Source organism: Setaria viridis, chromosome 2 (genome assembly GCF_005286985.2).
Source record: "Setaria viridis chromosome 2, Setaria_viridis_v4.0, whole genome shotgun sequence".
Lineage (NCBI taxonomy): Eukaryota > Viridiplantae > Streptophyta > Magnoliopsida > Poales > Poaceae > Setaria > Setaria viridis.
In genome coordinates, this window is record NC_048264.2 from 781315 (window position 1) to 799548 (window position 18234).

General features: G+C 46.1%; 1 protein-coding gene and 1 pseudogene across 2 annotated transcripts; both read right to left on the minus strand.

The window, feature by feature from the left end:
• LOC117843334 (disease resistance protein RGA5) lies at positions 1-9361 on the minus strand. 2 transcript variants are annotated; one of them, XM_034723904.2, is made up of 4 exons: positions 8514-9360; positions 3251-4208; positions 424-2391; positions 1-302 (listed from the first exon to the last, which is right to left on the minus strand). In XM_034723904.2, exons 2-3 carry the CDS (start codon positions 4054-4056, stop codon positions 453-455), a joined length of 2745 nt encoding a protein of 914 aa, XP_034579795.1. In that variant the 5' UTR covers positions 4057-4208; positions 8514-9360; the 3' UTR covers positions 1-302; positions 424-452. The 2 variants fall into 2 exon arrangements, with proteins under 2 accessions (XP_034579795.1, XP_034579797.1); XM_034723906.2 differs by lacking the exon at positions 1-302 and having other exon boundaries at positions 1191-1390; positions 1623-2391; positions 8514-9361.
• Positions 7575-18234, minus strand: part of LOC140221766 (disease resistance protein RGA5-like) — a 22223-nt pseudogene continuing 11563 nt past the window's right edge.

The following is an 18234-nucleotide window of genomic DNA, read 5'->3' on the forward strand; positions in this document are numbered from 1 at the left end:
TGTGCAACTAAGTTCTCAAATAAATGTCCTCATAAGTTGGTTACAATGGAGGCAGCCCAAAAGGTTTGTCTGCATGGAGCAGAACATAACAGATGGGGCTGGCGGAGCAAATAATGGATGTCATTTCTTATTCAAGAACAACAGAAGTGGAGCAACTAAACAACTTTCATGTATGGATTATCAATAATGAAAGTCTGCAAATAGTACGGATGAAATTGACCAAACACATGTTGGTTGCTTGATGTACCCTCACTGATAAACAAGACTGGACGGACGAACCGAAAGACTGGTCGACAAGGATCCTGCTTTGTTCACCAAAAAGAACAGTAACTAGTTACTATCAACGGAGCATGTAAAGGAAGGAAGAGAAAAACTTCAATAAATCTAGAAAACTGCGTGGCTTAGGAACAATTATTGTATTACCTTGCCATCGTGAAGCTAATGCTTATTATTCATTTTTCCAAAAGAAAGTCTGTATTGAAGATTAGTGTGGGACGATTGGGATGCGCGCCAAGTAAGCTCCGGGTTTTGGCCTCCAGATCTTCGACGGCTCCTCTATGGTGACACCAGGCATGGATATCCACATCGACCCTAGTGAGGCTGGCGAGGTGCTGGATGCCAAGATCGCTGTAACTATTCGTGGTGAAGGCGAGTCCAACTTCGAGGCGCTTCAGGTTAGGCATAGCACCAGGCATAAACAGAATTTGGTAGAGTTGGCCCACCCTGAATGATTTGAGGCACTGGAATTCGTGTCCTCGGATGGTGAAAGGACCTGCATGTATGTCTGCAAGATACAGTATAAGAGTCTCAAGAGCCGGCAAGCCTCCAAGCACTCGCAAATCCTCCGGAGTGAATCGTTTAGTTCTGAGTTTTAAGAGCTCGAGATTAACAAGTAAGCCCATCCAGATAGGAAGACTGCTGATGTGCGAAATGACAAATGTTCGGAGACTTTGCAGAGCAGGGAACGAGGAATCCATGGGGATGGGGGGCGAATCAACTGTCGCCCTATATATGTTAACATCCACAAGTTTATGGCTGCACAGTGCTTGGAGTGAAGAAGTGAAGATCCCCCACCCTCTACCTTCATCATTGACATCGAGAATGCCATCGCAAACAGCTTCCAGGGTTCTCAGGTTGGTAAGGTGGCCTAGCTCTTTTAGAAAGCTGAGTGGTTGCCCGTCGATCGAGAAACGTTTTAGTTGTTCCAATCCTTTCATCTTGCTGAAGCCTTTTGCTGGGAACTTGACATTTGAACTGACGAATAAACGTGCCAGTTTTTCAAGTCGAACAATAGTTGACGGCAATTTTTTCACTTGAGTCCGTCTTATATCCAATGTTTCTAAATTCTGGACTTGTCCAATTCCAGCAGGGAGCTCACTGACACCTGTTCCTGAAATGTTCAAATACCGCAACTGAAGTAACACCTCTATATTTGCAAGGTGCACATTTGTCAATGCTCTACATAATTGCAGGTCTAACACACGTACAACTTCAAATTCCGTAAGAGGAAACAATTCTTTGCACTTCACAAAGCATGCAACTGACCGGACATAAGGCTTAATAGACTTTATCCATGAAACTACATTCTCTTGGTAGCTATTCTGAAGAGATAGACGACGAACCTTGCTATGGAGAGAAGTTGGGAGCCCGGATGGGCCCGACAAACTAAAAAAGTTCTCCTCAACTGATTTGGACACAAGGAAATTAAGGATGACATTGTGAACTCTACAGCCCAGCACCACGCCTCTCTCCTGATCCCATGGTTGGATCAAGCTCCGGTTTATCAGATCATTGAAATACCTTAGTCCTGCTTCATATAGACTCTCTCCTGGTTCTGCATTAACAAATCCTTCTGCAATCCATCTGCCTATTAAATGATCTTTGTTAATTAACCAATCTTCTGGAAATGCACTCAAGTACAACAGGCAGGTTCTCAGATGGTGTGGGAGATTAAAGTAACTGAGTGATAATACCGATTGCATGGTCTCAACAGAATTATTTCCAGGAAATGGTGAACTTATAGATTCTTTCACCTTGTTCCAGTGATTAGCAGATTTTGGTACATCAACTGCCAAGAAGCTGGACATCGAAATTATTGCAAGTGGTATGCCATCACACTTTTCCAGTATATCTTTAGAAGCACTTTCCAACTCATCAGGACACTTATCTTCAGAGTCAAAAATTCTTTTGAAAAACAACCTTCTAGAGTCGTTGTCGTCTAGAGGTCTCATATCATAAACACAACCACCGTGAGAAGAACAACATGACTGGGCCACATCTTTCAAACGTGTTGTCACGATTATTATGCTACCAGGGCTAGTTCTGACCAATGCTTGTCCAATGATTTTCCATGGCTCGGAATGCCATATATCATCCACTACAGCAATGTACCTGCCATAATATGTGATTCTGATTTGATAAACTATATGTTGTAAGGGAAAAACTATGCATGCAATGGTTCATTCTTGATATGGTGAAATAGTAATCAAAATGAAAACATATTGCATTATGATAAAAATACAACTATTCTAGTTAAAATGAACACAAATATATGTTAATCATTTTTTCCATATACAAGATATAGAAAAGTTATGAATCTTTCTAAGAGAGTCGGAAGGCATGCTTTTAAGATCTTGAAGATTGATGCTTATGTATCTCAAATTGGCTTGAAACAACATGCTTTTAAGCTCATGAAGATTTTAGTGTCCGTAAGATAAAAACAACATGCTTTATATATTCTTCTTATTTTATTTTTTTGGTTTGCCAATTGACTGAGGATGTTTGTTGTGATGTCACACCCTGAAATTTTTGAATTTCAGGATGTGACTAAAAGGAATAGTTAAACAACGATTTTCTTATAATTTTAAATTTTTTTCAACATTTATTTTTCTTTACAGGAAATTTAGTATAGCAGAAATAATTTTTTATTTTTCAGAATTAAATAATATATGAAACTAGATCGTGGCATACATATAGGTAGCACTTTTGTTTTTAAGTTGGGTGTGACATATGAAGCGGAAGAATCAGATCCTAGTTGCATGTGGTATATTAGGCTGTATATTAGGAGGATCATGCCAACGGATCAGAGCCATTCATAATAAAGGTTTATGTGTATATTTTCTTTTCCTACCGAATTATGTGATAATTTCTAGTTTTAAGATTATTGTGGCTGGGTGCTTCTACTAGGTGAGCCCAGACATCACTATAGACAAAGGAAGATAGGGACATAGGGTCGAAATAAGAAACACACCTTTTGTACTGGAGTCTCTCTCGGAGCTTGTTGACGAGAAGAAGCTCATCATCCGCCATGCTTGGGGTTGCTCCAACTTGAGAACAAATCTTCATCAGTATATCCTTAATGTGTGGGTTCTGAGACACCGATACAAAGGCTTTGCACTCAAAATGGCCTTGAACTTTCTCGTACACCTGCTTGGCGAGAGTGGTCTTGCCCAAGCCTGCACACCCAACGATGGACAAAGTCCTGACTTGCCGCGATGACTTGTCTCCAGGCATCAACAAGCGGATGACCTCATCCATGGGTCCATTGAGTCCGACGAGATTCTTCGTCTCCTCCCAAAGCGTGCACATTCGGAGGTCAACCTTATTACGAGAAGCATCGGAGCTGGATCCGATGAGGCCATCAAGCTTGTATCTCTTCTGTCGATCGCTCTCCTCAATGACACGAGCCTTGAGCTCTTGTATCTCGTGAGCGATATGAAGAGACACTCTGATTTTCTTGAGCTTCCGTGCCAGCTGCCTGGTGCCGAAGAACCCGCCGACACGATGGAGCCGGGCCACAGAGAGATCAATGCAATCCTCGACGTCGTAGGCCAGCTCCCGCACCCTATCCCGCCACACCTTGTTGAGGGCATCGAGCTTCTCGATGTCTGCCATCTCATAGAGCAGGGCATTCATGACGCTGAGCTCTGACATGAGGAACTCGATGTCCTTTCGGACCCCCTTGGCAAGCTTGTACTTCTGGAGGAGCAGCTCCGCCAGCTTTGTGAGGACGGAGCTCATCGCTCCGGTCGCCGCGGTCACCATGGCTCGCTCCATGGCGCATGAACGGAGGTAGATCGAGGGTTGTTGTGTCTAGATCGAGATATAGGTCTCAAGAAGTTGACAGATACGCCACGTCCCTCCCAATCCTATCCTCACCACCAGGCAGGAACATATCATGTGTTATGAATTATTGAATGTGTCCAGTGCTGCAGGAAAAACAAAAAAAAATTGTAAAAGAGAGATGGGACCCATGATGATTGCAACCCGAGGTGACAAGCGTGCAGTGCGTGACCCATGATGCCACCCACCACCACCGGGCAAGCATATTTTGACGACAACTTGACTCCGGAATCACAGCAACACGGCGTTATTGGACGTCACCTCACGACGTTATTGGACCTCACCTCGAAGGTTAGATACTAATGAGAAAGATTAAACATGAGCTAATTATAAAACTAATTGCATAATTCTTAAGCTAATTCGCGAGATGAGTATATTAAACCTAATTAATCCATCATTAGCAAATAGTTACTGTAGCACTGCATTATCAAATCATGAACTAATTAGGTTTAATAGATTTGTCTCACGAATTAGACTTCATCTGTGTAATTAGTTTGGTAATTAGACTATATTTAATATTTCTAATTAGTATCTAAATATTCGTTGTGATAGGATTAACCCTTAACTTCGAAGCCAAACAGCCCCAGCCGATTAACCCTTAACTTCGAAGCCAAACAGCCCCAGCCCGTTAGAGTGGTTTTGCGGTGGGATGCGATTGAAAGCATGCCAAATTAGGCCGTCGCTCCAACGTGCATGATTGGCAAGTTGACTGGTCAGACAGAGCATGTGCAAGTGAACACATGCTCAGCATCAGCACCCTGCCTGCTTTTCCGAGAAACAGAGCATGTGGTCACTGGTCAGACAGAGAGCATGTGCCACTGTCATTTGCACAAGAAAAAGATTGGCAAGTTGGCAATAGGCAACGCATCTGATGATTGGACCAACAGTACAAGTGGAACGCATGTAGTAATGTGTAAGCAGAGCAGAGAGCAGAGCAACGAGGCAACAGCAGCTGCTGAGCAATGGGGGTCGTTGCCAGCATAGCCTTAGTGGTGTTGCTGTTCGGCGTGGCCCTGTCGCTGGCGCCGGCGTCCGCTCAGCGGACTGCCTCGGCGTCGGCCTCCACCATGCAGTAAGCTCACCTTGAGCACCTTCTCGAACTTGACTGGCACAATGGCCGCGCGATAAATTCCGGAACTGTGTGAGGCTCCAAGGTGCAGTCGTCCAAGATGTGCTTCCTCCAACCGCGCACCCCTCACCAACCACCGTCGTGATGCAGTCGCTGAAGATGTGCAGTCCTTCCTCCATCTCCTTCTCCTCCGTCTCTAGGCCCAACACGGACCCCACCAACCCTGCGACCCTCACCACCACCGTCGTCACCATTCTCCACGTTCGCCGCCTTAGCCCGCACCAGATCCGCCGCACCGAGGCCCTCCTCGCCATTGCCACCGCCTCCGAGGCGGAGGTCGCTTCATCCGTGCAGGAGTGTGCCAAGGACATCCTCGTGCAGGAGAGCTACCTGGATCTGTGGCGGCGGAAGTAGGCCACTGGAGATGTTGTGGCGAAGGTCCTCCAGCTCACCGGTGCCGTCGAGGTGCAGGTGCCGCGGGGAGTAAGGTCGGCGGTAGGGGTGGTGGGCGGGAGGGTGGCAGGGGCAGCAGGCGGGAGGGCGGCGGGGGCCGGGCTGTACGCGGCGGCGGGCAGGAGGGACCTGGATGGGAGGGAGGGCAATAAAGGAGGGGCAGGGGTATCCCTAACATCTTTTAGTCCAGTTTTATGGACTAGAGGACTAAAACCTTTAGTCCAAACTTTAGTTCACGTGTTGGGGTGTTTAGGGACTAAAAGTGCAAAAAATAGTGGACTAAAGTTTAGTCCATGGGAACCAAACAGGTGAAAGGATCTAGAGTGTCGACTAGAGGGGAGTGAATAGTCGAATCTGAAAATTTGACACTTAAAATGAACTTGTTAAATAGTTCCGGAGACTGTTCCGGAAATTTCTGGAGAAATCTCCGAATTATTCCGGAACTCCCTCAAAATTAACTACAGCCCCATTAAGGATTTGTTGGCTTTTAGATCGATGAATATAGGTTGTTTAACATATTGTTCTAAGACATGAATAACAGCTGTCTAAACTGTTGAACGTGCCTGTAGGTACCGACAGTCCGTATGAGTATCTCCTAATTTTAGTGTCGAACACAAAGTCCAACAATAATAGGATGCTTGACTGCAAAGAAGTTGCATAGAAGTTACAGAGAGGATCGGCAGTAGAAAGAAGGGAGAAGAAAAGCTGGCTGAAACGTGCTTGATTTGTGATGCACTTGACGAACCACCAAATAGGCGCAGTGTTCACAACCTTTTTTTTTTCTTCTATAATTGTACTCCCTCGTTTGCTGTTGATAGGTATATTTACAAATCTGAAAAATTCTCTTTTGATAATTTTATTTCAGTCCAACTATTCATTCACCTAATGGTTGTCTCGGGTCTGATGCGTGACTCTTCATTTTTCCAACCGAGATTGGCAACATAAGCATCAAGAAGTCTAGACTTTAATGAAACGCTTATTTACGAGGACTAGTTAATGTCATGATTAAATAGATGATAAGTAGAATGATAGCTAGGATTGTTTTTCTATCGAAAGAGAATGGAGGGAGTATATAATAAGGACGAAATATGCATCAGGTAGGATGACGACCCGGTCAACACGCCATCTGGGCACTAGGTCATCTAAAACCGTCATTTGCACTGGTATTAGAAGTTGAGGCTTGAGTGGTTTTGCGGTCGAGGGATGCGATTGAAAGAACGCCAAACTATGCCGTCGCTCCAACGTGCATGATTGGCAAATTGACTGGTCAGACAGAGCGCACGTGCACTTGTGACCACCCTCACTTTGGGGCCAAGTGCGCTTATAAGGAACTCACTCTACTTCACAATTTAAAGTGCACGTGCACCTGTGAGGTTCCTCGAGTGACGTGTTCACACCCTCACTTGCAGAGTCATCGAGGTTTGCGGATGGTGTTGCTGTGATGTTTGTGCGGGCAAATAAGGGGCTTTTCACTATTCATCTCAAGTCCTGCCTCCTGCACTCCAGGTACTAGAGTAAGGGACTCATGCATCCTGCCTCCGTTTTTTTAACATGTGCAGCTTTGCTTATTTGTGGTTTTTTCTAATATTCAGATTGAGTAGTATTTTTTCAGTTGGCAAGCATGAAATCTTTGATGAGGGTTTCTGTACTCAAGCACAACAAGTTCATATCACAGTTACATTTAAGAATCTGATCCTTTTATGTAAAGAATTTTCCTAAATCATGAAATTGGCTAGCAGTCATGCATTATTTTGTTGTTTTCCACATCTTTCTTGAAATCTGATCAAAATTGACCATTAAGGTATCCAGCAGGAATCAAAATTGGCTAGCTCTGTATCTGTTTGTTTTATGTGCTTCTGTCTATTTGGTTAGCCAGCATCCCGTTGGCTTTGTGGCTGGTTAGTAACAAATGTTTACTAAGGAAAATCGCTCAGCTGATGTTAATTTGAAAACTATGCATTTCTGCAGCATTGGCACCAGCCTCTACAGTCGAGAGACCAAGAACAAATGCCTGATAAACATAAGATTCTCATCTGTGGGCTTCTCAGTCAAGGTTAAACTGGATTGCGGTAGTGGTTAATGACGTAAAGCTTTATGGTGTGGCAGGTCTTTATGGTCAGGGTCTTAGTTTGTTGGCCTTCAGGAGTTCTTCATTTTGTGCAAGGGATCTGTTTCCAGGGCACAGCACTGTCACCCACAAACCCATGTAAATGAAGCGAGACTTGTCGTCCTCCTTGGCACGGCACCCCCAGGAACACGTCGGCGTGCGACTCTTAGTAGGGCCATAAAGATTGCAACAAAGGAGGATATACCTTGATGTCCATGGCCATCAGGCAACCAGTCATGCAAGTCACCAAAGATGACCACGAGGCTGTGTTGCCAAAACCTCCTGCAGGGCTGCTATCCGGGGAAAAAAAACTAATGACAAATAATTCACTAAATCTGAAGGACCGAAAGGGTGATCAGGGGGGGTGAATGGGAGCCTATAAAAATTCTCAACGAAAACAAGGTCTATGTCCCAAACGCAACCCCAAAGCACACGGTGCGTTCAATCGTTAAGATGACGCAAGTCAACTCGTGACTGGCTCACCCTAGGAACGATAAGAGACGCACAAATCATAGCGGAAATATAGCATGAATCGATTCTATCAAATTTGCACAGATGAGACAAAACAAGAACACTACTAATCACTTACTTAAGTAGGCATGGAAGGATTAGCAATTGATTAAATAAACTAAGCATGCAAGAAGAAACAGTTAATTTAAATAGCTCAGCATGATTAGCAAGATTTAAAACTAATTTAGTAGCTAAAAGGAATTAACTACCCAGGTGCGTGAATTAAATAAAAGACCAGAAGAATGAGCTCACTGTAGCGATCTGCTCCTTGCGTGAGTGGCCGGCTTGCTGCCACTGGATGGCCTGCGGGTGCTTGCCTGGAATTGCTGAAAGCCTGGCCCGCGAGCACCTGCTGCTGCAGCTTGGGCCACCAGATCCGTTCCGGCCCAGGTAACGAGCTGGCCTGCGGTGCGGCTTGCCCGGCCTGCTGCGCAACTTGCTGGCCTGCTGCTCTGGTGCAGATTTGCGTGCACCATCACGGACCTCTCGTCTGCTGCTCGACCTGAAGAACAGAAAGAAAACAAAAGGCACCGAGAACTCGGTTCGAACTTCAATTCAAAAATCTATCCTCAATACTCCATGAATCGAGACAAAACTTGAGCCATGGATGCGCAACCCCAAGGGCTAATAGATCCATGAAAAAGATCTCAAAATGCTCAAATATTCATCGCGGATTTGGAGAAAAACCGAAACCCTACGCGAAGAACACGATTTGGGATAAACTCAAAATCCAAGCTGTATCCGTGAGAGATTTAGAAGGGGATCATATCAAAGATGCTCTCTCCAAGATCTTAGAAACATTTCCCTTCAACCAATCTCAAAAGATTCGGGCTCAAACGTGATGAACGAAACTTCCCCAAAAATAGTTCCGAAAATAGGGAAAAAGAAAAACGCTCGGGAAACAAAGATTTAGCACGATTTGAGACAACAAACTAAGCTAAATCACGAAAACATCTTCTATACAAGATGAGGACTAGCCTCCTCCCTTCATCCACCCACTAAAGATGAAGAAATCAAGAGAAAAGAGTAATCACTCTCTAATCTCCCTCTCTCCTCTCACTTTAAGCACATGACTAGCCTCTAAGCCAAAAAATAATGAGTTGCTAAGAAAAGAGGTTGCTGAAATAACCAGCCCCCCATCCCTATTTATAGTCTAGGATGAAAGACAAAACTACCCCTACAGCTACAACTAAGATAACTACCCACGTAGGGGCATTTTGGTCAAAGTTTTTATCCGCGCGTCGGACGGACACGCCGCCTTCATGACTTTGCTTCGCCTCGACGCAAGCTTCGCGATGACGCCACGTGCCCTCCTTCTCGAAGCTCCGGCCGCACCGGGCTCGCCCCCGATTTTGAGGCCCAAACCGGGAAACCTGCCTGCGCGATGGTTTTGAGGCCCAAACCACCCAAACCGTCCATCTTTGCTTGGCCGCCACGCGACCTCCACGATGTCGACGCGTGTCCGACCTCCACCAAGCCTCCAGCTTGACTTGACCGACGCCGCCTCCATCCTAACATGCCCTCTTGCCATTCCGTGCACCATGTGGACCGCTCGTGACTTCGCCCGGACTCCTCGGGTCCATCGGTCCAAGCCTACTCGCGTTCATCCCTCACCGCCCTTGGTCCATCGGCATGAACCTTTCGCTTGACCTTCACCGCACGCCGTCGATCGCCACGTCGCATCCTACACCTGCACATCACAAGCTAAGAGCAACATCAAACCAACACAACGTTGTCAATCACTCATCATCCAAGGGTGACCACCATTGGTCCTCAAAATCTCATGAAAATCTTTTTCTTTGATTATTACGAGAACACAACTCGTAGCGTTACCTCAAGGAGCTTTGAAAGACACCTCCAGTAGTTAGTAAAGACAAAGCAGGTGTGCAACTAAATTCTCAAATAAATGTCTTCGTAAGTTGGTTACAATGAACACTACTAGGAATATGACATCTCATCCCTAGCCTTAGTACCGGTTATTTTTAAACCCGGTAGTAGAGGGGAAATTAGTACCGGTTCCATTGTTGGGAGCCTTCAGAGCCCACCTAGTACTAGAGGATTTAGTACCGTACGGGTGGTCGCTCCAACCAGTACTAGTCTAATACCTAAAAATTTACAAGAATTCAAATTCACTAAAAATTGCTCAATTAGGATGTCATTTAAATTTCTAGGCATTTAAATTTACATTTCTCAAATTAAATTAATTTATCATAGGAGTTCATTGTGCATAATTTTTGGTTGCTTGTGTTTGAATCAATTTAAATCTCAAATTCAATTTCCATTTCAAAATCCTTCCTTTTCTTTCTTATCTTTCTCCTCTTGGGCCGCATTCTTCCTTCTCCTTTTTCCTCCAGCCCAAGTCCTTTTCTTCTCCTCCAGCCCAGCACCAGCTCCGCAGGCCCAGATTCCCTTTCCCCGGCCCGTTTTCGTGCCAGCCCGCTCGCAGCGCAGCAACCGCTTCCTCTCGCCGACAGGTGGGCCCCAACTATCAGTGTCAACTCTCACCATCCTTTCTTCCTCCTTCCGCCCCTTTTCTTCCAGCACACCGCTCCCTTCCTTTCATGCACCGCGCCTTCCTTCCCCCGTGTTGATGCCAGATTTTGACATGTGTTTTGAATCAGCGTCAGAGAAGGAAAAGATTGGCCGATGCGGCGGATTAGAAGCTACAGTTGGGAATCGGCCGATTGACGCTACAGTATTTCGGCCGATTGGCGAACGGAGTTGATGAAGGTCGGCCGATTGGAAGGTTAGGGTAGCTGGGCCAATATGGGCTTAAGGTGGCTAGAGAAGAAGATAGTTGAAGAAAGAGATTGGCCCGTGGGAGTATGATAACCAACTCCGATACGAGTTGTGTTTGTAAATATTTGTTATCGTTTAAAATTAGAGATAGATCCGAGTCGGTTAGGAAATTGGTTGTAACAGGCTATAAATAGCCATCTCTAGAGATTTGTAAAGAACACATCAATCAATACAACAAATCTACTTATTCCTCGTACTTTACTTTCAAGTCGGCGACTTCGCTAAAAAAACTTTTTCTTTTCACGAGTTCATACGGATTGGCAGGGCTGCATCGACATGATCTCTGGCCGATTGGTATGTTCCGTTTATCGAGTAATATCTAAGCTTCAACTTCGGGCGCATCGCTGTCGTTTCATTTAGATTTATTCACCAGTTATCGATATTAACTAGAATTATAGGTTTTATCTATTGCTCTAGTTTTTATCACCAGTTATCCAGCTTGAGATTCGAACTGTCAGCTTCGTTACTATTTTTCTTATTTATCACCACATAGACGATTAGATCTATTTCAAGTGTTGCATCTGTAGTGTTGTTTAGTTTAGTCTAGCAGTTTCTTTACAATTACTACGTGATCATCGGTTGTTCTATAGCCGGTCTTCTCCACAGTAAATCGGCCGATTCGCTGATATGCTTTTCGAGACAGATCGGAACTTTAGCCGATCGAAACCCCTGGAATTTAATACGTTTATTCCTTGTCAATCAACAGGTCAGATTGACTAGCACGTCACACGAACCGCACCAGGGCGATAACCCAAACAGGAGCTAAGCGGATTCTCTCGGGTCGTGTGTTCGACGCTGAAGATTATTCGGCCGATTTTTAGTGCCAACACACTTTTGGCACGTCTGGTGGGACAGAAACAACATCTAGCATGTCGAAAGCTGCCAAAATCTCCGAAGACAACGTCATCGAAGTTACGGAAGCAGATCTCAAGGACGACCAGAAGGAAGAGTTGGCAAGATAATTAGAAGACTACAAGAAGACGTGCTTGCAATCCTTTAGTCGAACCAGAAGCGGGGAGACCGTCATGAAAGCTCCTCTTCCAACTTCCCACCACATCACTATCGCTGAGGACTCGGGAATAATATCTGAGATGATTCAACAGTCTATTTACCAGGCTATGATCGACCAATACGGTATACAACGCCGTCATCAGTTCCTTGGTCAGCGGAGTAGCTCAAGGGTACCAGGGACCAGCGTACACCCCACCCATCGTAGCTCCAGTCAGAGGCTTCTCTGCTTTACTAGGCACATCTCACTCGGCTCCTCAGTCGACACCGATGTAACATGGAGGATACAATGCTTCAATGCCCTTAGGGTACAACGGCACGCCATGCTACCAGTCACAAGCGCCGTCTCAGCCTGTGCAAGTTTCCTCCATGCAATCGCCACCCTCAAATTCTGTGACTTGGGGGGCAGCAGTAGCAACAGCCAGACCGGATCAACCAACCAGCTACGGGAATCCCCCGGTCCAAGCACCATTCCAATCAGCCATTCGGCCGACGGTCCCACAATATCAGCCGGCTCCGTCAGAAATCGGCAGGGGGCAGACTCTGCAGAAACAATTAGGGGTACGACGCCAATGATACTATACGACGGAGTGGCAAACCCCCTGCACCATCAACTATCAGCTGTTCAGCCGACTATGCAAACACAAAATCTACAGCATGCTCTGATCCATCACCCGACCACCGCACCGCCGGTCCAACAACATGTGCTGATTCCTCAGCTGGTCATACATCAGCAACAAGTGGATTGGACAGCAAGGATAGCAGAGGTGATTCAAGATCAATTTGGGTTGAAGCCGAAGGTACAAACCTATACGTACAAGACACCATACCCACCCGCCTATGACTTGTTGCCGTTTCCCCATCGGTACAAGGTTCTTGACTTCACCAAGTTCTCCGGACTGGACAACACATCAACCGTAGATCATGTGAATAGATTCATTATCCAGTGCGGAGAAGCCGCTACACAAGATGCTCTGCGAGTGCGTTTATTCTCATCATCCCTATCCGGGTCGGCCTTCCAGTGGTTCACTACGCTGCCGCCCAATTCCATCGTCACTTGGGCCGATTTGGAGAAGCAGTTCCATAAGTACTTCTACGCAGGAGTCCATGAGATGAAGCTCTCAGATCTGACCAGTCTCAGGTAGAGGAGCGACAAACCGATGACCACTTACGTGCAGAGGTTCAGAGAAATCAGAAGTGAATGCTACACCCTAGTTTTGACTGACGCTCAGCTCGCTGATATCGCCTTCCCAGGTCTCTTTGCCACACATCAAACAGAAGTACACCTCCCAAGAGTTTGAAAGTTTAAGCCAGGTTGTCCATCGATTGTCCGGTCAGGAGATGCGCCCTTTCGACCAGTGGAGAAACTTTCAGAAAAAGGTGGCATACTTGGAGGGATCTGAGTCAGAAGAAGAGGCGGAAATTGACCTAGCAGAATTGGTAAATGGGAAAAAGCTGATATCATGCCCGTTCGGAAAGAAGGAACCAGAAGCATTCGGTTTTGACACGTCCAAGGCTGACAAGATCTTCGATTTACTTCTTCAAGAGGGGCAGATCAAGCTTTCACCTTATCACACAATTCCATCGGCCGAGCAACTCAAAAAGATGAAGTATTGCAAATGGCACAATGCCACATCCCATGACACGAACGAGTGCAAGATCTTCCGACAACAAATACAATCGGCCATTGAGCAAGGCAGGCTCAAGTTTGAAGTTTCGGTAAAGCTAGTAAAGCCAGTGAAGATCAATCAGCATCCTTTCCCCACTAACATGGTCGATAAAGGAAGAAACGCACTCCAGACCAAGGTGCTGACGTCGGAATCGGCTAAGAGAAGTGGTGCCGTGGACCCTAGAAATCAGGCTACAGTTGAGGATGTCAAAGGAAAAAGATGGGTCGAAGACGAGGGCGAAGGATCAGAGAGATCACAAAGACCTATCACCTCTCAATTCTTGCTCAACAAGTACCAGCGGCAGCAGGAAAATTCAAGACATCGTGAAGAGATGATGCGCCGACACGAAGATCACTTGCGGTGCCCGTTCTTCATTCATTGCTGGGAAAACAACCTCAGGTTGCCATTAGTCGATAATTGCCCCGAGTGCAACTTTCAGTATCGAAGCGGTTGCCCTTTCAGGAGGTCACGCTCCAAGGATCGAGGATCAGAGCCGATCAGCAGAAACTGGCGTGAACAAGAGGATCGGCGCCTTCCAGTGCGTGATCGGCTGGAGGGCAGAGTTGACCAGTATGATTGGCTGAGAGGCAGAGTTGACCAGCGCGAACGACCAGGGGGCAGGGTCAGCGCACGTGATCAGCTAGAGAAGATGGCCGATGCCAAAGTGTCTGATGAAAAGCCCCTAGGGCGAGAACCAGACTGGGAACGTTCAAAACTGCCAGTCAAACCAGTGAACCCTAGATGGTGCCCAGACGGCTTGACCAAATCCCAAAAATGAAGAATCCAATGTCTACGCCAATGGGAACAACAAGAAGAAGAACAGAGGCAGACGATGGATAAGAAGGACGACAGGTCTTGGGTTTGGCGCCCCAAAAGAAAAAACGATGAGGAAGACGACAATCATGGATCGACAGCTGATGTCAACATGGTTTTCATCTTGCCGATGGAGTTTATGGCTCCCGCCGATCGGGACAACGCAACAGGAATAGAGGAGCAAATGGCACAATTGGCTTTGGAGCCAATGGCAGCCACTTTTGAGAAACCCGAAGGCGACAAACGGCAACATCTCAAAGCTCTATTCCTCAAAGGACATGTCAATACCATGCCGTATGCTATGTTCCAAAAATTAGGCAAAAGCGATGACGATCTGACCAAGACAGACATGATGCTTAAGGACTTCGAAGGCAACGTGTCCCCCGCTCGTGGAGCACTCAGCAGTAAGACCCTACCCACTACTTTCTTTATCATTAATGGCAAAGGGTCTTACAACATGTTGCTCGGTCGCGATTGGATACACGCGAATTGCTACATCCCGTCTACAATGCACCAGTGCCTCGTCTAGTGGGTCGGCGATAACATCGAGATCGTCACTGCCAATTCCGCCTATAATGTTGCCGCGGCCGATGCACAACAGTGGAGCTGCGAACATGTCAAATGCATATCTGGCCGAACTTGGGACACCGATTTCCTAAGGGTGTCCAATTTTGGTCTACAGCCGATCCAAGCAGTCGGCTCTGAAGAATCAGACTAGATGGATTAGTTCGTCCGGGAAGATGAGAAACTTGGGCACGGATTTACGTTAGCCGATTCATTGGAGATGGTAGACCTAGGAGTTGGTAGTAAGCCGAGGCCGACGTATATTAGTGCTAGTCTAGACCCCGAGTACAAGCGTGAATTGACAAGTTTATTAAAAGTGTTTAAAGATTGTTTTGCTTGGGAATATCATGAGATGCCTGGTCTAGACCGGTCCATTGTCGAACACCGGTTGCCTATAAAACCAGGATATCGGCCATATCAGCAACCCGCACGACGATGCAACCCTAAGATCCTTCCTGATATAAAGGCCGAAATCACAAGATTGATAGAAGCAGGATTTATTCGGCAGTGCCGTTATGCCGAGTGGATTTCTAATATCGTACCCATATACAAGAAAAATGGAAAGCTGCGCGTGTGCATTGACTTCAGGAATCTTAATCAGGCTACGTCGATGGATGGGTATCCGATGCCGACGGCCGATGTTTTGATAGATGCCGCCGCTAGACATAAAGTCATCATTTTTATGGACGGTAATGCTGGGTACAATCAAATATTGATGGCCGAAGAAGACATTTCAAAGACGGCTTTCAGGTGTCCAGGCCACCTCGGTTTGTTCGAGTGGGTGGTGATGACCTTCGGCCTAAAAAATGCTGGGGCTACATATCAACAGGCTATGAATTATATCTTCCACAAGCTCATTGGTGTCTTGGTGGAAATCTACATCGACGACATCGTGGTCAAGTTAAAAGGACATCAGGAACATCTGGCCGATTTGTGAGAAGTGCTGGAGTGCACAAGAAAGCATGGATTGAAAATGAACCCAAATAAATGTGCCTTCGGTGTTTCGGCTGGACAATTTCTAGGATTCGTGGTTCATGAACGCGGGATAGAAGTCAATCGGAAGATTATAGCTGCCATCAATAAAGTTGTGGCCCCACAGAATAAAATCGAGTTGCAGTCCCTAATCAGCAAGGTTAACTTTATTAGAAGATTCATATCCAACTTGTTCCGGCATATTCAAGCTTTCACCCCTTTGTTGAAACTGAAACCTGACCAGGAATTCGTGTGGGGAGAAGAACAACAAAAAGCGTTGGAAGACATCAAGCAATGTCTGATCTCACCACCAGTGTTGGTCCCACCACAAGTCGACAAACCATTCAGATTGTACTTATCGGCCGATGAACAGGGTATCGATCGGCGCTAGTACAGGAATTCGAAGGAAAGGAACGAGTAATCTATTACGTCAGCAGAATACTCTTGGATGCTGAAACAAGATATTCCCCAGTAGAACGGCTATGCCTGTGTCTGTTTTTCTCATGTACCAAACTCAGGCACTACTTGTTATCGGCGGAGTGCATAGTCGTATGCAAGGATGATGTGGTAAAATACATGCTGTCATTACCAATTTTGAAAGGGAGGATTGGAAAGTGGATCCTAGCTCTGTCAGAGTTTGACTTAAGGTACGAATCGGCCAAAGCTGTCAAGGGCCAAGTAATGGCCGATTTCGTGGCTCAGCATTGTGGACCGGAAGTCGCGGTCGTTGAACCAGTTCCATGGACCCTATACTTCGATGGTTCTTTATGTGGGGCCGGATCAGGAATCGGCATCGTCCTCATATCGTCTCGGGGGGCAAGTTATGATTTCTTTCTGCCAATAGAGGCATCCGCAACCAATAACCAAGCAGAATACTGGGCCGTCCTAAAAGGTATTAAATTATTGAGAGAGATCAAAGCTGATGCGGTGGAGATTTTTGAAGATTCCATGCTCATTGTGGATCAATTGACGGGGAGATCTGGATGCAACGATGATGTCTTAAGGATTTACTATGGAGATTGCCTCCGACTTTTAAAGGAATTCAAGTCCGCAGTTGTTGAGCATATTCCCAGAAATTACAATGAAGAGGCAAATAGGCTTGCCCAACACGCGTCCGGGTATCAGCCGATTCAAGGTGCCATGACTCTGGAGCTTGCAGCCGACGATTGGCGAAAGGAGGTCGCCGATTACCTAAAAGACCCGTCCAGGAAGGTGGATCGACGAGTGCATTTTCAGGCCACAAAATATGTGTTACTCGAAGATGATTTGTTTTACCGGACGATTGATGGGGTTCTGCTCAAGTGCCTTGGAACAGAAGAAGCAAAGGTTCTGATGGGGGAAATTCATGAGGGCGTGTGCGGGGCTCATCAATTGTCTCACAAAATGAAGTGGATGATCAGAAACAACGGGTATTATTGGCCGACGATACTCGAGAGGATTGCTTTAAATATTATAAAGGATGTCAAGATTGTCAGAAGTTTGGCAACGTGCAGCGTGCACCAGTCTCGGCTATGAACCCAATAATCAAGCCATGGCCATTTAGAGGTTGGGGAGTAGACCTCATCAGACAGATTTATCCTCCATCAAGCAAGGGGCACAAGTTCATATTGGTAGCCACTGACTATTTTACCAAGTGGGTGGAAGCAGTTCCCTTGAAGACCGTGACATCGGCCGCTATGGTCGATTTCGTGAGAGACCATATTATTTATCAGTTCGGTATCCCTCAAACCATCACAACTGATTAGGGGACGATGTTCACGTCAGGAGAGTTTGAAGAGTTCACCGCCGATATGGGAATTAAATTGTTGAATTCTTCTCCGTATTATGCTCAAGCTAACGGGCAGGCCGAATCATCCAATAAGGGGGGCGAGCAGATACGACGGCCACACACACTTCTTTTTAGCCGAAGGATAATCAAGTTGATCAAGAGGAAGCTAGAAGAACAACCCAAGAAGTGGCACACATCCTTAACTGAATCTTTATGGGCCTACAGGATGGCCTACCACGGAGCTACTAAAATATCCCCTCATCAATTGGTGTACGGTCACGAGGCAGTATTGCCTTGGGAATTAAGGATGGGGTCCAGACGCACGTCACTTTAGGATCAGTTGACAGCCGATGATTATTCTCTCCTCATGAAGGGAGAG